Source organism: Nannospalax galili, unplaced genomic scaffold, assembly GCF_000622305.1.
Source record: "Nannospalax galili isolate Female #2095 unplaced genomic scaffold, S.galili_v1.0 scaffold781, whole genome shotgun sequence".
Lineage (NCBI taxonomy): Eukaryota > Metazoa > Chordata > Mammalia > Rodentia > Spalacidae > Nannospalax > Nannospalax galili.
In genome coordinates this window covers 2,939,905-2,964,366 of record NW_008346898.1, presented here as the reverse complement: position 1 = coordinate 2,964,366, position 24,462 = coordinate 2,939,905, and the positions used below count along the sequence as shown (strand labels likewise).

General features: G+C 41.4%; 1 protein-coding gene across 1 annotated transcript in view; it reads right to left on the bottom strand.

The window, feature by feature from the left end:
- Gna13 (G protein subunit alpha 13) overlaps positions 1-24,456 on the bottom strand; it is a 49,590-nt gene extending 25,134 nt beyond the window's left edge. The window contains exons 1-2 of the mRNA XM_008843207.3: positions 24,128-24,456; positions 21,733-21,959 (exon numbers count right to left, since the gene is read on the bottom strand). Of these exons, the coding sequence (XP_008841429.1) occupies positions 21,733-21,959; positions 24,128-24,410 (510 nt within the window). The 5' untranslated portion in view covers positions 24,411-24,456. The remainder of the gene's footprint in view (positions 1-21,732; positions 21,960-24,127) is intronic.
- Between the last annotated feature and the right edge of the window lie 6 nt (positions 24,457-24,462).

Genomic DNA, 24,462 nt, shown 5'->3' with positions numbered 1-24,462 from the left:
AGACACTTTCAGACCACCAAAAAGGAAAGAACAGGATGAAAGGCAGGCTTCTCTCATCCCCTCCTTCTTCCCCTCCGGACTGCGCTGTACCTTTTCTTCAATCTGCACCCCATCCCACCCACTGTCCAGTCTTAACACTTAGCCTCTAGAACCTTGTGTCTCTTACTAGGTGACAGGTTCCTTCTCTTTAAAAACAAAACAAAACAAAACAAAACAAAACAAAACAAAACAAAACAAAACAAAACAAAACAAAACAGACTTCATGTATGTGTGCCGGTAGAGGTTAGAAGAGGGCATCAGATCCCCTGGATCTGGAGTTAGAGGTGGTTGTGAGCTGTCCAAAATTGGTGTTGGGAATCAAACTCTAGGCCCCTGGAAGATAGCAAGTGCTCTTACCTGCTAGAGCCAGCTCTCCAGCTTATTTTCTTCTCTTTAGAGAAATAATACTTGAATTTTAAAAAGGAAGGAGGGTACTAGGCATGGCAGCACACACCTCGGCACTCTGAACATGGATCTCTGTGAGTTCAAGGCCAGCCATGGCTACACAGGAAGACCATTTTCTGAATGGGAAAGGGGAAGGGGAGGGGGAAGAGGGAGAGGAGAGAGCCAAAGGGTAGGGTCAGAAGCAGTTTTAATATTGAGAAGTGGCCTGGAAGTGCAGGCCGGGACTGGGCAGGACTCGGGGCTTGCAGGTGACTGATGTGCTGTCCGTGCGTGGAACCAGTGGATCTGTGGCAATAACATGCCTGCCCTGCTGCCCATTGTTGTTCCTGCTTCCCGGAAGGCCACTGCTGTGGTTATTTTCCTTCATGGATTGGGAGATACTGGGCACAGACTGGTAGAAGCCTTTGCAGGTATCAGAAGTTCACACATCCAGTGCCACGGAGACTGTGACCCTTTAATTTCCCTAATGTTTGGTTCTCTTACTGTTGAAAAACTAAAAACATTGGTGAATCCAGCCAGTGTAACCTTCAGAATCTATGAGGGCATGATGCACAGTTCATGTCTGCAGGAAACGATGGATGTCAAGCAATTCACTGATAAACTCCTACCTCCAACTGATTGATGTCACTGAGAGGCCTGTGTAGACTACACCAGCATCATTGTAGTAGAGTATAAGCCTTTTCCCATGCCTGATCTTAAAACTTCTAATGTTTGCAAATACATACCAATGATACAGACTAAATGATGTCTCATGGGAAATTTATGATCTTTTAAGTTTCTATACATATATTTGTATTTTACAATCCAGAATATACTAGTATTAAAGTAGATAAAGCAGTGAGCGTCTCTTCAAGTATAATTCAGCAAAATAAATGACTGCAACCAGTTTTTATTACATCATTTAGAAATTACTAGTATGCTTAATGAAAATTTGTTCAGGTTTAAACAAGCACTTAACATAGAAATGACTTGTTAATGCTGTGACTTAGACTGGATTTACTCCACAGCTGCTTAGTCACCATGCAGTGTCTGCATTTTTGTGCATGTATCCATATATACATGATGATTATAATGCGTAAGAATTAGATGGTATTAAATTCTTCCTAATACTAGGGATAATACTTTTCAGTGTCATAAAAAAGAATATTGCTCTCTCACTTAATGGTCCTTTTATTAAGGATCTGAATTTTCTTTTCTCTGATACTTCTATTTAATATTTTTTCACCTATCAAGAAACAAAGAATAGACCGAATATTGCCTCTCTGTCAGAGAAAGCTGTCAGTATAGACCCTAATTTGGCATTCTGAATCACAGATACATGCTATTTAAAATCTAGGTACACTTTAAGAGACCAAACATTACTTAAACTTACTATGCTACATATTTCAAATAAGTGTACTGTAGTCCAAATTTAGACCTATATAGTTTTCAGAATCTTCAATCTAGGTAATAATTCTTGTTTTATTTTTCTGTAAACAACTGAACAGTTAAATCATATGTTGCCATGTTCAGAAATATTAGTTATTTAAATATTTAATTATTTTAGTTTTAAAACCTGATTTCTAAAACAATTAGGTCTCTGCTGCAGGTGTTTACATTTTCTGTACCTATGTTTGAAATCAACTGCTGTCCAGGACGAGCTGCCCATTAGAAACTAGGTTTACTTTTAGCTGCCAACAAATAAATCTGATATTTTCATTTTGGTCAAATGATGTTTTAAAAATTAGTCTCCTGTGTAAACATTAAAATAGCAGCCATTTGATTTCAAATTGTCAAAATGTCCAGAATCCTGGGGAGAACTATTAAAATAAATTTATGGATAATAAAAGTTAACTAGAACCCTCATATATATGGTACAGTTACCACACTGCTGAATAGACATTTTCAAAAGTTACGGTTATTTCTGAACTGTTAATTTTCCTGCTGTATTCCAGCTGACCAAGACAATATTAAGGATACATCTTTGTAAATGGGAGCTGATAGTGGAGACAATTTAGTGATGGACTAGATAAGATATTAATAATGAAGCCATATGTTTATGTCTGGATTTAAAACTTTTTAAAACAATCATATACTGTTTCACTTTATCTTGAAGAACACAAACTGATTTCATTTATTCATATCAGTAAGGTATTATTTAGGGTATAAATATTCCATTGAATTGTTGTGCTGAAACATGGGAAATATAATGGTTTTCATGGTTTCTATCAATATGAAATAAAATTTAAATCTGGCACAAAAAAAATAGAGACGTTCATCTGATTGATAAATTTAGAGAAAACTGGGATCACTGAAGGATCAAGGATCCAATGTATTTTGCTGCTTGGTCAAAATCTACTAAGCCAGCTATGGTGGCCCACACCTGTAATTCCAGCTCGCAGGTGTCTGAAGTGGCAGGACCTGTGGATTTAGTCAGCTGGCAGGCTGGAACTACTACTAATCAAGTCTTTGTCTCAGAAAAACAAAACCAAAACCAAAACCAAAAGCCCAAACCAATCAAAAGCCTTATTTACCTATTTACCAAAATTACCTAAAATGGGAGGAAGATAACAGCTTCCATGACAAAAACAAAATCAGACAGCATTTCCTGTGTGAATTCTCTAGCCAGTCCCCAGTGATCACATCTTCTACTTTTCTCTCACAAATGAGCTCCAAAGCCTATAAATTCCAACACTTGAGGCTTAGGCAGGAGGAATGCCATTAGGTCAAGGACAGCCTGAGCTAATAGAAAGAACCAGGTCAACCCAGGCTACATAACAAGGTTTTTTTTGTTTTGTTTTGTTTTTTTGTTTTGTTTTGTTTTTTTTTTTTAAAAAGAAAGTAGGCATGGTAGAGCCTATCTTTAATCCCAGCTCTCAGGAGGCAGAGGCAGGCAGATCTCTGTGTGTTCCAGGCCAGCTGGGGCTACAAGGAGAGCCAGTCTCAAAAAGGCAAAAAAATTAATAAAATAAAATAAATAAAGACCTGCATTCCAATCAGAAAGAGTGTCCCCAGGCTAAGTGCTAAGCACATGCCTGCCTGTTCGACCTGGCAACTCCCTCTGCCTGGCTTCTGCAGCTGAGGTTCTTGTTCTTCATAGGGAAAGACAAAACACACTTTGAGTTGAAGAGTCTGAACAGCTAACCTTGTTCTCCGCCTTACAGATGAAACCCCAAAGTCAGAGAAATTATACAGCTTAGCCAAGGCTATTTTAGCTGCAGAAATTGAAAGAAAACTATTTTAGTGGCTAAAATTGAAATTCTTGCTTCTTCAGTAAGAACTGAACTCTTGGAGAAACAGGAATTTAAAGTATACTGAGTTTATCCAGTTTTCTCCCAGCTATACTACGTTTTCTCCAGTTGCCTTTGCAGCTCCTGGCACCCAGGAACCATATTCTCCTGGCCTTTGCAAAGGGGCTATACCGCTCACAGCACCTTATTTGCATATATGGTCCTGTATGCAAAAATCTAGACTCAAAGACCTTTTGATCTCTATATCCCAGAATAGGACTATCTTGTACATAGTAACAGCTACAGAAACATCTGCTGAATTCTTTGTATTGTAACTTCCCCTTTATGACATCCTGTTTCTATCCTGTATTTTACAAATGTCAGTCATTAAAAGTATAACCTACTGAGTGGGATAGCTTTTAAAACAATGATTATCAAATTATATTTGCTAATAAAGATGTAAATACTGCCAGCTGTTTCTCCACAAAATCAAGAGATGAACTTCAGACAAAATGCAAAGATATTGCTCTGTGTTAGTAATCATTGCATGTCATCATCAATCAAAAAGGCATGCCAGAAAAGTGACAAAGCATGCTGCTCTTCAAGGGAGTACTCAAATAGAATTTTAAAATTCATTTATTTATTTGTGGGGTGGGGCCATGTGGGTTTACACAGGACTTACATAAAGGTCAGAGGACACCTTGAAGGGAGTCAGTTCTCCCCGTCCACTTCAGGATTGGTAGCAAGTGCCTTTCCTACTGAGCCAACTCACGTCTCTGGCCCTCAAACAGGATTTGAAGAGGCTAGGATGATGATGAATCGTTGGGATTGCTTTTTCTCTAAGTGAATTCAGAATATTTCAGTTCTACAGTTCAGCAGACCTAAATTCTAACCAATAACCAGGCAGGGTCTCCATCTGCAGAGATTATGAGGAACCACAGATCATGTGGAATCTCAAAGACTTTTTGCCACAGGCAGTATATATATTCTAAAGGCTATTCCTGGGAAATGTGACAGATCATATCAAATGCCAACAATGAGAATTTTAGGTCCTAGGTATTACACATATTTTTACTCCGCTTTACTGGATTACTGTACAGACTGTGGTGGGAGTCAGAAGACTATCAAACTGAAACCGGCTGTTCAAAAGTTTGTACAGGAAAGGTTAGCTCAGTGGAAGAGTGTTTGCCTAGTAAGTCCAAAGTCCTGGGTTTGATTCCCAGCACTGGGAAGGAAATCTGTTTTCTACTAACATGAATCACCACTGCATAATCTTATCAAATGTGAAAAATTTTACTGCAAGGCAATTAAGTAGGTCTTTAAATGAGGAAAAGTTCATTTTGAAAAAGAATAAAAATGGATCCCATTTTTAATGCACTAAAGCTCTTGTAGAAGTTCTAGTCATCATCTAAAACAGTCTTTTGCTTAAAATAAAGTCATTTAGGAACTATTAAAACTCAAAAGGAAAATCCTGTACTACCAATATAATCTAGAAATTTTCTTTCAAAACCTTAATGTATATATGATTCTGAACTCAATGTTAATATCCAGTTTCTCGACATGAAGAACCATCAGCTGGCTAGGTGCTACGAAAAGTAGAACATTCCTGGGGGGGAATACTGTTCAGCAATCAAAGTCAAACTCTTGTCTAGCATGCGTGAAATCCCAGGTTCAAAGAACAGCACATTAGTCAATCAATCAACTAATAATCACTGTGCTGACCTGTAATTCTAGCTTCTTGGAAGGCTGAGGAAGTGAGGCAGAAAGATCGTACATTCAAGTCCCGCCTAGACTACAGAGCAAGTAGGCATCCTAAAAATACCTCAAGCTGGGCTTGGTGATGCACACCTTTAATCCTACCTAGCACTGGAGGGGCAGAGGCAGGTATATCTCTGTCAGTTTGAGGCCAGACTGGTCTACATTATGTTCTAGGTGGGCTGGGGCTAAGGAGTGAAACCCTAGAGGGACGGGAACTAGAATTCTATGATTATCCCTTATAAAGTGATCACACTGGTGTTAACTATATTAGCATAAAGGGGCTTTTTCTACCTAAAATATGCCTTTCATTTCCATTAGTCTCAAATCCAGGTCACAATGTCTTGAATGTTAATTAGGCAGAGTTCATTATGCATATACTTTGGGGGATTCTATTCTAATAGGAAATTTATTAACTTGCCTTTGAGAGTCCCAGAAGTAGGTTTTTATTAATGATTAGCATTTGTATCATTAATATTTTCAGTCCTGAAAACATTTTGAAGCCTCACTTGAACAAGGCATCTTTAGAATAATATTCTGTAGTATAAGCCTTTCCAACAAGCATGTGCTTTTTAAAGTTCTCACCAAAAATCAAGTACCAACCCTAAGTGAAGATGTTCTCTGCCTTATTTAAGACAGTCTCTCACTGGAGACTAGAACTCACTGCTCTGGCTAGACAGGCTAACAGACAAGCCCCTGAGAATCTACCTGTGTCTGCTCCTCTACCCCCGAGGACTGGGATAATAGACTCACATTCCCATGCCCAGCTTTTCTATGGGTGCTGGGGATCCACACTCAGGTCGTTATGCTTGCATAGCAAGCACTTTACCGACTGAGCCATCTCTGCAGCCCAGGTCTATTTCTTATGAAGGCTCCATTTCCTCTCTATCTAGTCTTCCTCCATTAAAGCTCTACACAAAAACATAAAATATGCTAAGACATTTATTCTGTCCACACAATTACCTAACATCACTTTAATTCCTTAAAGACAGCACATATAAAGCCAGATCCAATTATATTTTAGTTTCTTCATAGCTTAGAAAATAATTGTAAAAGGAAAGAAAATTAAAGTTGATCAATTTCAAATTTTTAAATGAAACTAGCTCTACAATGTGCTTCCTGTCTATGCCCCTCTTGATTTTTATTCTAAAGCAAAGCACACTAAAGCAGCACTAGCGCCGGCAGGCTCGCAGCGCAGCCGGCTGCATAGCAGGGCTGGTACACCAGCCTCTCAGGCTCGGGCTGCCTGGGACCAGTTTTGCTGCTTTCACTTCTCATCCCGCCTGTTTCATAAAGGACTTCTTTGGTCCTTATCTTTGAGACTTTTTTTTAAGTCTTTATTATTTCACTTTTCTCTGGGGAAAAAAAGTATTTGATATGTTACACGTTGCACATTTTCAGTAAGGGCAATGCTATCATCTTTATCAATAACACATATGTAAAGTTCCCTATATACTTTGTTTATTCACAAGGAGTGAAACAGTGTTTACTGATAGCCAAAGAAATAGTGACTTTCCTTTGCTCTGTAAATATATCAAACCAACTACACTCTGAGTTAGTAAGTTTCAAATCTCATACTAGCATTTTTTTTCAGGTCATCAGTTAACACTTAGAGCCAAAATTAATCAGTTCTATTACATAAACTATCTCAATACTTGAAAATTATATTTTCAAATTAAATCTTTACAAATCAGTCTACGAAATAGCCTAAGGAAAAAATTTCCTAAGGAATACTATCTTTGCCTTACTTAGACAATAGTTATTTCAATTTTTCTACCACACAAGCTATAGAAACAAACTAGTGAGAAACAGTAAGAGAGACTTGTGCAAAGACTGGTGCTAACTTTACTCTGCAAGTTGCCTTTTACTCACCACTACTCTCAGGAAATAAATGCTTCTTTATGTCAAGTTTTTGTTAGATTTATCGCCAAAATAATTTGCAGCTAATAATCATAACGATTTAACCTTTCTATGGCTAGTCCCATCATCCCACCAAATTCCAAATAGCACAAAGCACTAAATAACACAGTAATTCTCCTACTACAGAAGTCATAAAAAGTTTCGTTTTATTAAAATTCTTCACCATGGAGGAGTAGAGAAGTTTCTACCATGTCTAGTAAGTATTTATAATGCATATGCATCCTAAAAATGCATTCGATTTTGCTAGCATCTCAGGAAAGTAAAACACATTGAGATGGGCGAGCTCTGACATAAAATAATGCTGACCAATAGGAAAGCAACATAGTAAGATTTATCCCACATGGTGGTACCATTTAACACCAACCCCTTCTGTTCATAAGAATTTTCCACTTAAGTAAAAAATTGACATCCATTTTTAAAGACTCGCTTGCTGGTCCTCCAAGAAAATCACCTCCAGGAAATGCTAATGTTGAGACATCATGAGAGCAGGATACAAACAAGGCTGTACAGAGGATACAGAAGAGTTTATCTCAACTTCCAATTTGTATTCAAATACCGGAGGGAAATAACCAAAATGTCAACAAAGATGTCTTAGGTGGTGGTACAGTGGATCACTGGATGACTGTTTTTTCTACCCCCACCCCAGCAAACATGTATATCTTAAAAATTAAGTCATTCCCTCAAAACAAGCCAACGATTTTCCTACTCTTGAGTTTTCACATAATACACACGTATAATACAATAAAGGTTAAGAGTTCGGGGCCTTGAAAACTGCTTCTAAGTTAAACATGTTTTTAAAGAGCCAATCGTGTACAATCCCAAGACCACATAAAGAATATCCAGGGGCCAAGAAGATGGCTCAGTGGCTAAAGTGTTTGCCACATAAGCCTAAGGACTCAAGTTCAATCCCTGGGTCCCTCTGCAAGCTATCCCCTGATACACCCACACCCACACCCACACAGATCAAATAAAAACAGAACAAAAACACTGAATATGGAATTTTGCCACAACTAGAAGTCTTCAGTAGTAAATTAGTTTTATTTTCAAAAAGAAATTACCCCAATTAAAAAATAACACACACACACACACAAAAAAAAACCCACAAAAAACAGAGGAAGGAATACACAGCTTCCCAACATTCACTTCCCAGCTTCAATTCCCCTGCTAGCTGACCAGGGAGCTCTGGAGGAACTCTTCGTAATACCCCAAATCCCCATGATGGAAACCTTGGCTCTCAGACCATTTACTACAAAACCCCCAAACCCAAACCCTGCACAGTAATTAACATGGATTAGTAACAGAGAAGAAGCAGGTGAGAGGAAGCACCAGATGGCTTTATTCCAGGCAGTATTCAGGCCATTATCCCAAACTCTCTTGCCAGCAGAAAAGTCCCACCCAGCCTACTCACCTCTTCCTTGAATCATGTCAGACAGCAAAGCAATGCAACCGAAAATATCCCAAATACTGCTGAATATGGAAATTAGCTTAAATTTTATCTGGGTATATCCATTCCTGTCTCCAAGTCATGCTCTGGCTAATTCTGTTAGCGCGAAAAGCAGGAAAACATGGGATTGAGTACCAGACTCAGGTTACGGAGTCCTACAGCCTCTAGTCTGAATCTGGCTTCTAGGACCAAACTAGCTGTGATCTTAATCCCTGTGTGTCCTTACTCTGTGTAGAGCAAGGCTTTACATACAAAAATGGAGTGAACCCGCTCTAGGCTAATAAACAGCTGCACACAATGCAATAAATAATAGCATTGACCATGTCAACTGCCACTACTTACTGACTTATCTGCTCTCCATTAGGACTAAGGGCTTCCATTAAGGCACAATTTTCCTGCATTTCTAGAGTCTAGTCTGGACTCAGAACATAGAATGGTGGCATTCAAGACGTGCTTGATGAAGTATCAAAGAATATGAAGGTAACAGTATGTAATGATCAACTTTATCACCCTCACTAAACGGGAAGTGACACATGTAAAACAATCGAGCACAGTCTGTGTTCACAGGTTCCACATCCATGGATTCAACCATCCACAGGTTGAAAACATCAAGAAGAAAGGTGGTCTAGAGCGAGACGTGGTGGTACATGCAGGACAATTCAGGACCAGCCTAGGCTACATAGCAAGACAAGAATTGCAGCTGCACTGAACATAATCTTTTCTCCTGTTATTATTCTGGAAACAATAAGGTACGACAGCTGCTTACATAGCAGTTACACTGTATCAGGCATTATTAGTAATCTAGAGGTAATTTGAAGTTTATGGAAGGCTGTGCACAGTTATATGCAAATGCTACACCATTTTATACAAGGGTCCAGATTCTGGAATCCCAGGGGTACCAGGCCTCTGAAGATACAAAGGGACAGCTGCACAAAAGGAAAAACTTCTGTATTTAGTTAGCATAATAATATAATAGCTAGTATTACTATTATTACAAGGGTCTCTCACGTCTTGAACTTGCTATGTAGCTGAGGATAAATTTGAATTTCTAATCTTCCTGCCACCACGTCCCTAGTGCCAGGACTATAGGTGTGATACACCTGGTTTATATGGTGCTAGGAATCAAAGCCAGGGCTTTGTGCACGCTAGGTAAGCAGGCTACTGACTAGGCTACATTCCCAGCCCTTAGCTAAACTAATTCTCTGATACTTAACTTCTTTTAAGAGTACAATTCAAAGATACCAGCTAATACAAACGAAAGGTTCTCCTGAACTTTAAAAACGTCTGAAAGAACCCACAACTTGCTAAGCCAGGTGGCTGAAAGTACTGCAAAGGGAAACGAGATCAGTCGGAGCAGTCGGCAGTTTGACTTCAAGTGAATCTTCTTCACTTCCTCACCTCTCTTCCCACTACAAGGCCTTCCAGCCTGGCCTCTCCCTCACCATGTCGCCTACCAGTCAGTGTATGAAACCTCCTGCTGCCAACTCCTCCCTGACACACAGCACTGTCTGCTTCTTGAAGCATTTTGCTGAGTTCATAGGACACATGAACTGCAGAAACGTTAATACAAAACTGGTGACCTTAAGCAGGCAATCTCCGTGCCTCAGCTCCCAAGTACTAGGCCACCACAGGCCACTCCTTTGTGGCAATCTGTCTTTGAACATTATCAAAAGATGTTAAAGTTCCTTAAGACTTTATCATGAACTATAATCCATTTTTATACCTTTTCCCTAAGAAATTATATGCATTGCACAGACTTTATCATCTGCATACAAAAAATTTCCAAACTTCCACCTCTAGTTCCAAACTCTCTCTCTAGTCCCAAACTCTACCTTAGATTCCAGACTCAAGGGTCACCCTCTACTTGGCATCTCACTTATCTGGATGAGCTGCTCACTCTGTAACTCTGAGACTGGCTGGCACCCAGGACAGGGCCCAGCACCCATTCCCTGCCCATCTCCACACTGCAGCCTCTGTGATCTTGCCCAAGGTCCTCTGGTGGCTTCCCACTGCACTCAGAAACTTGGCGAGGACTGCAGGTCTGGCAGTAACCAGCTGTATCCTGCCTCCTCCACCTGGTCAGGCCTCCTACATACTCCACCCTCACTGCCAATGATCCGTTTTCTGACAGGCAACAAGTTTTTCCAACTTCACACAACTGTTCCTTCTGCCTGGAGAACGCTTTCCCCCTTCTGCCTGGCTGACACTTTCTCACCCAGAGTCTTAACTGAAATATCGCTTCCTTGGACCAAAACCTTGGCGTCTTGCTGCTTCCTGATGTTTTCTTTCAGAGCACTGACCGTACACTTGCCTATTTATCACAGCTTGCTCCAAGTGGCATCTGAGACCAACACAGATCATTTGGTTCTATAGCTAACAAGTCTGTAAAAAGGTCCCTGTCCTCATCAACAGGGGTGCAACAGTATGTGACATGTAACAGCATGCGACTGCATGGCTGCCAGCTGCCCCTGCACTCCAAACTGTTCAGACCTGTAATCTGTTTCACTGCTACCTAAGGCTTTCCTGCCCTCATCACCTTTATTACATTTACTTTTTGCTTCCCATGTTTGAGGAAGGGGAAAAAAAAATCACATTTGTAATGAAACTAGATAATCTTAAAGTAATATGACAAACCTTAATAGCCATATATGAAAAATACACTCACATAAAAATATCAGCATATACATATTCCTGTAAAAAATTACTTCTACAAACCTAAACTTTTTAAAGAAAGCTATCATACATTAAGGCCAAATGTGCAAAGCACTATACAGTGGGGGTAGGGCAGCCTTGATTCTCTTACTAAACTGTAATACCAACCTTAAAACTGCTTTTTTTTTCCTTTTTGAGACAGGGTCTCACGGTGCATCCTTGGCTGGCATGGTACTATCTATGTAGACCAAGCTGGCCTTGAACTCCTAGAGCTCCTCCCGCCTCTGCCTCTGCAGTGCTGGGATTAAAGGTGTGTGCCACCAAGCCCAGTTTTTGTCTAGCTGTGGCTTGAGAGTGCATTGTGAAAATGAGAGCAGTATGACTCTCACTTTATAGCTATTCAATGCTATATTATTTTCCGGTCATTTTTATTTTTATCACAGGTTTAATATATGAAATTTGAAAAGCTCTAAGATACAAACTTTTAAAGCCCTGACATGATACCACAAGTGAAAAATTCTATAACTAGGACCATGTGACAAGTCCCAGTCAAAAACATAGGCACACTAAAAAAAAAAGAAAAAAAACAAAACAAAACACTGTAAAATTACCTTCAGGCTACAGATATAAAGAGTGCATGAAATAGAAATGAATTTCATGTTTAGGTTTCAGTTTCATCCTCAAGAGACCTCATTATATGTATGCAAGTTTTTGAAAGACAGAAAATGAAAAACCCAAAATACTTGTTCCCAAGCACTTCAGATAACGGATATTCAACCAAAATTATATTCCATTCTTTAGAATTATTTACTTTCCAAAATCATTCACAAATGGACTAGCCATAGAACATGACATCCAAAATGTTTGTTTGTTTAAAAAGCACTATAGGAACCCGCCTTGGGGCTGAAGAGATGGCTCAGTGGTTAAGAGCGTTTACTGCCCTTGGAGGGGACCCAGGTTCAGTTCCCAGCACCAGTAAGGTGCTCACAACTGCCCATGATTCCAGGTTCCAGGGGATATGATGCCCTCTTCTGATCTCTGCAGGCACTGCATGCATGTGCTACATATAAACTCATGCAGAAGCATGCACACAAACACACACAAAAAATTTTAAAAAAAAGCCAGGCATGGTGGCGCATGCCTTTAATCCAGCACTTGGGAGGCAGAGGCAGGCGGATCTCTGTGAGTTCAAGGCCAGCCTGGTCTACATAGTTGAGTTCCAGGACAGCTGGGGCTACAGGGAGACCCTGTCTCAAAAAGACCAAAAAAAGACCTCATAAACTTTCGATCTGAAAATCAAGCAAAGTGCTAAGAGGTACAACGTACCAAGGGCTACCTCAAACTCTTTGCTGTGTGGAAAACATATGGTCTAACAAGAATGTAAGTCACATATTCTACATTTTTTAGAATTGAGGATTTTTATATTAGCAACCAAATTCAGAAAGTAAAACCAATCAAAGTTTACAGTGCCTTTTTTTCACAGCTATTTATGTGCGTATGGCATATTAAGAAAATTAATAACTAACGGTGTTCTTACTAAATGTCAGGCACTGGCCGGGCATGGTGGCGTACGCCTTTGATCCCAGCACTTGGGAGGCAAAGGCAGGCGGATCTCTGTGAGTTCAAGGCCAGCCTGGTCTGCACAGTGAGTTCCAGGACAGCTGGGGCTACAGGGAGACCCTATCTCAAAAAGACCAAAAATAATAAAATAAATGGCGGGCAATCCTCACAATATATAATAGATCCTATAATCATCCTTTTTTTTTTTTGGTCTTTTTGAGACAGGGTCTCCCTGTAGCTCAAGCCATCCTGGAACTCACTATGTAGATTAGGCTGGCCTTGAACTCAACAGAGATCCGCCTGCCTCTGCCTCCCAAGTGCTGGGACTATAGGCATGCGCCACCACGCCCAGCTAATCATCCCTATTTTTTTAATCACTGAATGAAATGCAGAGAGGCTTAAGGACTTGGCCAAGCTCACAGAGACTACAGTCAGAAGTCAAGACTCTTGTTAACCTTTTCTCCTTCATCTCACCTTACAGCTGCAAATCACACCAAACATTAAGGGGGTCTTATTAAAACCACATGCAAAAATGTTTTAGGATTTGAAAGTAGTTACTTTGTTTATTTTGAGATGGGGTCTCCCTGTTAGCCCCAGCTGGCCTGGAACTGACTATACAGACCAGGCTGACCTCCATCTCATAGAGACCTGCCTGCCTCTCCTCCTAAGTGCTAGGATTAAAGGTCTGTACCACCATACATGGCTCTGAAAGTGATTACTTTTTAACAAGTCTGGAGAATAAAAGTAGGAAGAAAAGCACACACAGCAACACCCAAGTCCACAGTCCTAGCATGACCCAAACCCAAATAAACCAATAGAGAAACTCCACCCACCTGCTGTGTCTGCTATAGACACAGTGATGGAAAAGCTCACCTACTACACTGACTCAAAACTCTTTTTGAATTAGACATGATGTGACAAGCCTGTACTCCCTGCACTCAGGACTGTGAACAAGACTATCACTGTTTAACACCAGCCTGGTCTATGTAGTGAGATTCAAAAAACAAAAACAAGCAAACCAAAGAACTTGGATTCATCTTTCCCAAAGGAAAGCAATTAAAATCGAAAGAGTAACTACCATTGCTACACTGTATCACTAACTTTGGCAAAGTCCACTAGAGCCCAGTTCTCAAAATCATTTCCTTGGTCTCTACCAGCCCACTAGAATGCTGCTCTACCTGTGAGGCTGTAGGAGCATCTTGTAAAAAAAAGGCTCACAAGAGAGACAAAGATAAACAGTATGATGTAGCTAGAGGGGAAAACTTCATGTTCAAGCAAGGAAATAAAGGTGACTGTTAATACACGGAAATACAATTTTTTAAAAATCAGCCTATTTCTATAGGAAATAAAAACTGCCAACAGCAACATGGGGTGCTCACACACAGTATGGGAACACAGCCACTTGAGAAGCATTTTCAAAGGAGTTCATGAAACTAGCCAGAGTATCCCGATACTTTTTCTCCAAAACAGAAGCAAAGCTGGGCAATTACAATGTAGCACTAATCTGTAATGACATTTCCTGAGAATCTTTAAAACCCTGTTCACCAACTTGCACACTGGCTGAGATTTCTACTACAGTGAGCTAATGGAGTGAGAGGAGGAAAAAGCCAAATTGAGCCTGCACCAAGATAAATCATGAACAGGATGAAGCAGACGACTCTTTAGGAAGGTAAGTTTATTAACAAATGCCATCTAAGGCCATTTCTATCCTATGTTAGTTAGCATAGTAAAAAAAGAAATATTGTGAAATATCGTGAAAGTGAAAAATATAAAAAGAATTATGTGAAAATCACTGCAATGCCAAATACTAATAAAACCTTCCATATCCTTAAAATAATGTGTTAGAACTTCACAGAGGGATGCTGGTTATCTGGGAGCAGGAAGTCAAAAAGGCTAGAAACAGGAGGAAAGACAACTTCTTCAGGGACATGATGATGGATGATGATGATGGACATGATGATGGAGTGCTTGTAAAATGGCTCAGCAGCAGGGAGCTGTGCTAAGGGTGAGCAGACAGGGTTCCCACTGCCCAGCCGGCGATCACTGGCACTGTGAGGCAACGACCTCAAGCAACGTACCCACCCCTCTTTTCTTTCCATCTATGAACTAAGGACAACACCATGCATCTCGTTGATCTGTTTGCTGTTGTTTAAGAATCAGGTGATAATATAGGCAATAGGACTTTGAAAAACCCCAAGTAATTGTCATAAAACATTAAGATACTTAACAGGGATTATAGTTCTCAGCACTATCAATTAACTTTCTAGAAGAAACTGGGCTAACAGACACCCCAACTTGATTAGGCTGCAGCATATTTACAAAAAGAGAACAGGGAGCATTCATTCAGGGAGTCTCAGGGTCACTGTTTTCCTTAAAATGAGCTCATAAATCTTTACCCTGGATTAGGTCCACACACTAAGTAGAATTCTGAAACTAAAGTCCAATTTTCCTAACAAAACTAATTCTCCGGTCCCTCTCTTTGTTGTTTAATAAACCCTTTCAGGACAGCACAAATGACCACAGCACTAACTTTCCCAGCAGACAGTGATAAAGAAAGCAGTGCTGTACTTAGGATCTCTTTGGAAGCACAAAGTGCCCAATCTTCTTCTTGGGGTCTGTTCCTCTCTGGCTCTCTTTCCAGGGTCTCTCAGTGTAACCCTTGAATTTGATATGTAGCCCAGGCTGGCTTTGAATTCATGATCCTCCTGCCTCAGCCTCACCAGTGCTGAATTACAAAAATAGGCAAATGCCTCCACACGGGGGCTTGAATTACATTCTAAAGTAAACCCAAATTTGTGTTAAAGAATAAATGATTACTCTGATGATATTCTATTTCAAATACATGCTGCAGAGCAAATGAGGAAAAAGTATTTTGGCCAACCTAAACAGAAATTCTTAGTTTTACTTAGCTGGTACTCAGCTCCTTTTTACAGGTCACTCGGGAGGCAAAATAGTTACTTTGTTAAACAGAGGGGAGACTGTCTCCATGAATAACCATCCTATCAACTTAGAGAAGTGTATTCATCCTCAAACAAACTCTACCGTCTGAGCAAGAAAACTCAAGTCCAACCCAAGGTAAGATGAACGATTAACAAAACGATTTAAAAAAAAAAAAGAAGAAGAAGAGAAACAGTTTTGGTTTCAAGAACTGCAAAGGCAGACTGGCCAGTACAGGAAGCTGAACTAATGCTGACAATGTTAACTGTTTACAGAAACTAGGAAGCTGCCCGTGTTCCTCCCTCTGTCACACACTGCCCTGCCCTCTGTGGCCAGTGCTGCTTCTACTACTTAACAGCAGCTGTAAACTGAACCAAGGCAGGGAGTGCCTCCCAGGCATTCCGTCCATCTGATCCACATCACCAGAGGCATCACATCCAGCTGATGCTTGACCCCCATAGCTCTGCAGGCATCCTTATCAAATTCCCTAGTTACCTTCATCTGAGAAGTTTTGCAAAGGACAAGCTGTCTCATAAGCACATCCATGAAGTGATGGCCAAATCAAGTCTTAGCTGAGAGCTAAGCCGGCGTACCCTCACGGAGCTGGCCTGGAACTTTCTAGGCACCTTACATTTTGACAAGATCATGACTCTGAAGCCTTCCTTTTCCACAGTAAGCTAACTAGTTTGGCCGAAACGGAAACTAAAGAGACAAGGAAATGTCTGACTTGGGAACTTTGAAAAAAAATTCATGTTAGCACCCAGAAGTCTAACGAACGAAGGGCCTGCTGGAGTCACCACTCCACTCTCCCCTTGCCCGAAAGCAACTGTTAACAAGCACTCATTCATTCACCTTAAGCAAAATGCAAGGTGTTAAAGGTCTTAAAACATGTAACTTTTTTCATTTCAACTTGTAGCAGGAAGCCTTACGATCAACCACTGACTAACAATACTTTTCAAAAAACACTTATTTATTGATCTGAGAGGGCATGCATGCCACAGAGTGAGTGTGGAGGGAAGACTTGCAGAGATGGTTTTCTCCTTCCACCATGTGGGTTCTGGGGATCAAACTTGGGTCATCAGGTGTGGCCGTAAGCACCTTCCTTTACCTACTAAGCCATCTCACCAGCCCCCAAAATACTTTTTTTAGCCAGGGTTTTTTCTTGCTCTATAGCTCAGGTTAGTTCAAACTCTTTTATCTTTTCTTTGGCCTCCCAAATAGTAGGATTACAGACACGCACTACCATGCCTAGATTAAAAAGACTAACTTAAATTATAATTGGTTTATTAACTCCTCTCTATTCTACAATTCACTTTTTCTATCCAAAACTCATAAACTCTGTGGAGGCCAGCCTGTAAACTCAGCATTCAGGAAGCTGAAGAAGAAATATATGAGTCTGAAGTCAGCCTAGGATATATGATAAGACCTTGTTTCAAAAACAAAACAAGACAGATTAAAACTAAAAAATATATTGTTAAAAATAACAAAAGAGAGCTGGGCATGGTGGCACATATCTTTAGTCCCTGCACTCAGGAGGCAGAGTCAACCAGTCTACATAGCAAGTGCCAGGCCAGCTGGGGCTATTATAGGGAGACCCTGCCTCAAAATAAAATAACTCAGACTTTCTATTTCCCTGAAAATTAATAAGCCAGCCTAAGAAATAATGTGTATTTTTCCCAGAAAGTTTCTGTAGAATGTTTTGCCCACCCCTCACCCCCTAGTTGGCTCTTCATAGTTGAGAATGTCTTTAAAAAAAAAAAAAGAGCCAGGCACGGTGGTGCACACCTGTAGTCCCAGCACTTGGGAGGCGGAGGCAGGAGGATCTCTGTGAGTTCCAGGCCAACCTGGTCTACATAGTGGTTCCAGGCCAGCTGGGGCTACAGGGTGACCCTGTCTCAAAAAAGAAAAAAAAAAGACGAAAAGACAAGCATGTTCTAGAGGAGCCTCGCATGGATACAGTGGCTGTAATGGACATGGTGCCAAGAGGAGTGCGAGCAGCATGCACCTCTGGCCAAACACAGGACAGAAGCTCCAGCTTGGATAAGACATGGGCCTAAGGCAAAAGGGGGGGGGGATAGGGGGGCAGGAAGGAGAGTAGGGGGGCAGGAAGGGGACTGAGGGGGTACAGAGAACAAATCCACGTAAATTACCTAGGGCTACTTTCTAAAAATACAGATAACTGGGTCTCATCCGAGATTTCTGAGCAAGATATTCTTGTGATAGAGTCTGGAAATCTGCCTGTTTTTTGTTACTGTGGTTTGCAATAGGGTCTTACTATGTAGCCCAGGCTATCTTTGAACTCAGGATCTTCCTGCCTCAGTGCTAATGTAACAGGTATGGGCCACACGCCTGGTTTGTTTTCATTAGCATTCTAGAAAAATCTGATAAAGAGGTACATGAGCATATTTATTTACATTAAAATTTGATTACTGACAGAACTGATGGAACATACGTGACATAAACCTAGCACTCACCAAACCAAGGCAGAAGGATCTTGGAGACCACTGAGGGCTATATGGTCAGACTCTTTAAAAAAAAATTTCTTTTTAAAATTTGATTACCAGTGCTCCAAGGAAAGGAGGATCCAATGAACGTACATAGCATAGAAAAACCCTGGCAGAGGGACTACATAAACAGAGCTACAGAAGTGGAAAATCGGGACTTGGAATGAAGAGGTTACAGGGTATGTCCAGCAGCCTATCAACTATATTGTTGAAACTATAAGTAATCTAGCTGAAGCCTTTACTCACACCAAGAGGTATGCTCTATAGGCAACAGAAGCCATCAAAGTTGTCTGAGTAATCGCACACTGTTTAAGGAAGATGACAAGTCCAAGAGGAACAAGGGCACAATGAAAAGACAGGAGGGAATGGATACATGAGATGAGAGCTTACAGGACGAAAGACAGGGCTTCGGGTGTTTCTGAGACCTGATCAGAAGGCAATGACAGGGACAGAGGGCATTTCAACAAGCAACCTGCTTCTTCGTGCCAAGCACCCACAATCATCCAAAGTATAAGAGTCGTTAATTCAACACCATAATCAAACAACCACTGTTTATATGCCAGATACTACTGACAATGCTGAAAATATACTCAGGGTGCAAACCAGTCCTTGCCTCCTTTAAAATCAGATCTCATTCTATTTATTCTCTATTCTTCTGTCTCTACTTATTTTTATTTATTTTTTAATTTTTAATTTATTTTATGTGTATGTGTGTACTGTCTGCATGTAGGTAAGTACACCTGTGTTGTGCAATGCCTGTGGAAGTCAGAAGAGGCTGTCAGATCCCCTGTACCTGGAGTTACAGACAGCTGTTAGCTGCCATGTGGGTGCTGGGATTTGAGCCTGGGTCTTCTGCAAGAACAACCAGTGTTCTTAACCGCTGAGCCATCTCTCCAGCCCATCTACTTTTTAATAAGAAAAAAAAAAAATGTGTTTCTAGAACTTGCCTGGCCCTGTCTTTGATAGTTTTGTTCCTGAAGCACTAATTGGCTCAAGCCAGGAACACACAGGTCTTCATCCTGAGTGGTTCTACTTGTTTGCTCTTAATTTTAAAAAAACATTTATTTAGTAACCTTTCTCAACACTGACATGAGTCTTGATACGAGACTAACGTGAAAGTTTCTGAAGCTGTACATTCAGAAGCTGCCAGTGAAGTCCCAACTTCAATTAGATGGGCTCAGGACAAATACAGAACTTCCCCACAGAGAACTTTCAGGTAGACTTCATTCATTCGTTCATATGTACAGTGCAGTCGGCTGTTTCTTCACTGACCTTGGAAAAGAGCCTGAGAAAAGCAGGGTGGAAAGCGTGTCTGTTGAGAGAATGAGCTAAGAAGGATGGGAAGCCGCACTTACACAGGAGGGCTGCGAGAAGCAACGAGAAGGGCTATGTGGACGCATCCAGGCAGGTCTACAGAAAATAAGACAACAGTGACCAAAGGTCAACCCTAACCAGTCACTGCCAAGCAAATTCATACTCTACAATATGTAATGCTGCCAGCTACCCAATGTGAGGCAGTTGTCTCAGAAATTATCTGACAAGATACACATGTGAAAGAACTATACAAGATAGGAGAGAGCCAACTGTTAGTTAAGGGGAGTATTAAAAGCATGACAGGACACATGCTTTACAAAAAGACAGCACAAACCTTTCCTAAGTCACTCAAGCAGCCAAGACTGTTACTGAGCACAAACTGGAATAGGGAAGACTGCTGGTTGAACATCCCTGGCTAGCCACACCTAAAAACGAGCATCACTTTAATGTTGGTGACATCATTAAACAACTTCCTAAGCAGTCTTACTTTTAACTCTCACTTTCATCATATTACCGTAAAGCGCTTCAGATCTGATCTCTCCCTAAACTGTATACATTACTATTGCTGATGGAATCTTTCTTGTCTTTGGCAAATAAAATCATAATACAATCAAAGCGATCACAATTACATTAAACATCTGATTAAAACTTGTGTCTCAATTCTTATTTTTTTATCTTTGTTTTTTTGTTTTTTTTTTTTTTTGAGTCAACACTCCCCTACATCACCTGCACTGGACTGGAACTCACGCTCCCCCAGCCTCCCAAGTGCTGGGATTAAAGGCATGTGCCACCACGCCTGGCTAAAATTTTTTTAAATTAAAAAAAAATTTCGGGGCTGGAGAGATGGCTCAGCAGTTAAGAACATTGACTGTTCTTGCAGAAGACCCGGATTCAAATCCCAGCACCCACATGGCAGGCAGCTAACAGCTGTCCGTAACTCCAGTTCCAGGGGATCCGACAGCCTCTGTCTTCCGTGGGCACTGCACGACATGGGTGCACTTACCTAGATGCAGGCAATACACACATACACATAAAATAAATAAAATATTTAAAAAAAAATCTATACAAGCCAGGCACAGTGGCATGGCAGAGACAGGTGGCAGGTTGATCTCTGAGTTCAAGGCCAGCCTGGTCTACATAGTGAGTTCTAGACCAGCTGGGGCTACAGGGAGACCGAAAAAAAAAAAAAAAAAAAAAAATCTATACATGTAAAATGCAAAGATATAAAAAAGAACATTTACTATTAAAGATATTAGTCCCTTAGCCAGGCCTGGAGACTCATAATCCCTGTACTTGGGAAGCAGAGACAGGAAAATCACTGCAAGTGCAAAGTCAGCTTGGGCTACACAGAAAGGAAAGAAAAAAGATCTTAATCTCTCTATATTAAATTAATCGGTATCATAAAATGAGTATCCCAAAGGCTAAATATTACACATGAACCATCAGACTCACTTTCTGGACGACTTTTACTTCAAAAATAAAAGTCCATTGTTTCAGGAAACGAATACTGCTGCTATGGTTGAGAGGAATTTAATTTTCGAAAGAGAACAAGATCAGAAGGACCTAAGAAAGTCATTATGACCTCACTTCCAAAAAAGGAAAAATGAGCAGTATAACAGTTTCGTTAAATCCAGAGTATTTTTCATTTTGCTTAGTAAAAAGTACATAGAGAATCCAAGAATCTGTGATTAAAATTTTGAACAGATACTGTAGTAGTTTGTGAAGAAGGTATGATAAACTAGATGTCATCAAATGTCATTAAAATAAAACCATACTTTAGAGCTGAGATGGCTCAGCAGGTAAAAGCACTTGCCCAGCCATTCAATCCCCAGGACCCACGTTAGAAGACCAACAGGTTGTCCTTGGACCTCCACATGTGCCATGGCCTGTGTGTACCCCCAAACACACATATACACACAATAAATAAAAATACAAAAAAAATAAACAAAACAAGAAACAAATGAAACCACATTTAGAAGAGCAAGTGTCTTACCAGCTGGAATTCTCGACGGCGGTCGTAGGCATTCTGTATGCCACTGTCGGCCCATAAAGCTCTTATAGCAGGAAGATACTGTAAAAAAACGCGTGTTTCCACCATTCCCTGGGCAGCCATGGGGGCACGGGTATCAAAAGCCATCAACTTGTCTCCATGGAGCTGGTTTTCATTATCTCCCCAAGGAATATGAAGCTTCTCTCGGGCATCTACCAGCACCCTCATACCTTCGTTTAAAAGGAAAATAGTGTGGGGAAGAGTCATTAGCCATCATCATCAGCTTTTATTCCAGGATCACTCAGGATTATTTTCATAATTTTTTAGCTATTACAGGCCTCCCTCTTCCAAAAAGATTGGTTCAAAACAAAACCTTTATCTTCTCAGAGGTTCAAAAAACAACTGTTCCTTGTCTGATAATTAAGAGCCTAGAAAAGTAAATATTGTTACCTAAATTGCTCTTTCTGAAGGATTTTAGCAGGCTGCAATTTATAAATACTTCTGGAGCAGGTGGTCAAAAGCAGAGAGGGAATAAAGAAATTATACCGCCTGGCTGGAGCCCAGCTCTGTGGACAAGCAGGCTGGGAGTCTCCTGAAGACCTCAGCCTGCCACACGCTGCCACAGGCTAAGTAAGAATGTTCGGTCGCAGTCCTTCAGCACCCTAACTCCAACAATGAGTCTCCTAGGACACACTTCAAACTCAAAAACTTCTCCCTGACCGAGTTTCAACCAGTGAACTCGAAGGCTGGCTTTAGAGTTCCCAAAACTTCAAAATGATACAAAAACAGAGATGTCAACGGACACAGGTTAATTCAAGCTCAGTTATTTCCACCACTAAACGGTTATCTTTGTGATGGTCTATTATTTCTTCCATACTTTGAAAAACTGTTTTGCTTTTAATTTTCTGATCAGGACAACTCAAGAAAACAAGGTGCCTAGTCCCTTAAACTTCACCTTACAATGATGTTCAAAGTTAGGCCCTGGTCCGGGTGTGTATCAAAAAACCAGGTGTTTATCTACCTACCTACAGTGAACATGTAGACTCTATTCATTAACATAATTCTTTAAGTTCAACTGCATCCGGATACAAAGGTACCTTCAATTAAGGACTGGCAAGGTGGAGTTTACAGCCTTAAAGGAGACCTTAATTAGTTTTGTGCTAAACATCAAGGCAGGCTAAGTACCACTGATCTTTACAGCTTAACTGCAGAGGTACAAGGTTGAGTCCTGGCCTGCTAGCTCCTCATCACTCCACAATGCCTCCCTCTCCAAGCAGTTCTCTGCCTGAAACCCTGGAAGAGGAAAGAAAGCAACGGGGGAAAAAAAAAAAAAAAGACTGGAAGGAGTCTGCTTATGTACTTCCTGAACAATAACAACAAAACCCACTTAAAAAAAGAACTCCTTGAAAAAAACTAAGGCTTAGAATCTACTGCAAAGTCCTGGATAAAACAGGGTGACCCTTCAACCACCTACAGCACCAGCCACTGCACCTCAATTTTGCCAACGTCTTACGTAGAAGCTACCCAAGAAAAATAAGCGTTAATTCTTTTAAACAGCAAAACAAAAGTCATTTTTGCCAACTTCTTTGAACGCTAAGAAATGAAAATCTTCTTATTTTTCACTCAAGAACAGTATTTTAATTCTAAAACAGTCAAACAGGAGCAAAGGCCATTCTCCAAACCCAACACCTAGTTACGGGACTCCACCTGTAAATGACTCCTTAGGTCAAAGGGCTTTCATATTTGACCATAAATTCATTTCAGTAGAAGAAATGATGCCATTTTTCTCCTGCCCCGAGTTACTGAGCAAAAAGTAGAGTGTGAAACGTGTTTGAACTGTGATTACAACATCCTCAAACACTGAGGCGAAAAACCACTCGAGGTCATTTTTTTTAGACTAACTGTATGGGTCTACTCTTTCCTGATGCTAATACAAGCAGACCTGACACCCGCAAGTTTCATACCCTTGCCCCAAAGCTGTCACTCTATGCCCTTGTCAAGAGTCTCGGGCCAAAAAATTAGAAAAAGTTTCCTTATTGCGATGGTTCCAGAACTCGCAACTTAGGAGGCAGCCAAGGTTTCGGGTACCCAACCGGGTGACTGGGGTTCCGCACCAGGGGCGGCGGGATGAAGGATGGGGATGGAGGATCTGGGGGTGCTGGAGCACCCGGCTCGCATCACTTCCTTCTCGCTAGGGTAAGGCCAGCGGCGGGGTGCCCGTGGCCCTCCCCGGGGTGGCAAGGGGTCCCCGGTCTCAAGGACCCAGCCAGGGGCGCGCCCCCTTTCCTCCCTGCCGATCTGGTTCGGTCCGGTCTCCTCCAGGCTGGGACGCCAGGGCGAGGGCGGTGCCCGGCCCCGCGCCCCCGGAATCCCTGGTGCGGGGGTCCCCGCGCCCCACCTTTGATCACGTTGCTGTAGATGGTGGGGCGGAACTCCTCACGCGCGCGCTGGTCGAAGTCCTGGCCGTGGATGATACGCATCTGCTTCAGGAAGGTGGACTTGCCGCTCTCGCCCGCGCCCAGCAGCAGGATCTTCACCAGCCGCTTCACGTAGGTCTTCTCCCGCGACAGGCATTTGTCGATCTCCTTGGACTTGCGCTGCTGCTCGGCCTCGCCGCTCGTCAACATGCAGCCCGGGAAGCACACGGACAGCACGGAGCGCGACGGCAGGAAATCCGCCATCTTGCCGCCGCCGCCGCCGCCTCGGCGGGCCCCTGCGGCTGCTCCACCTCGT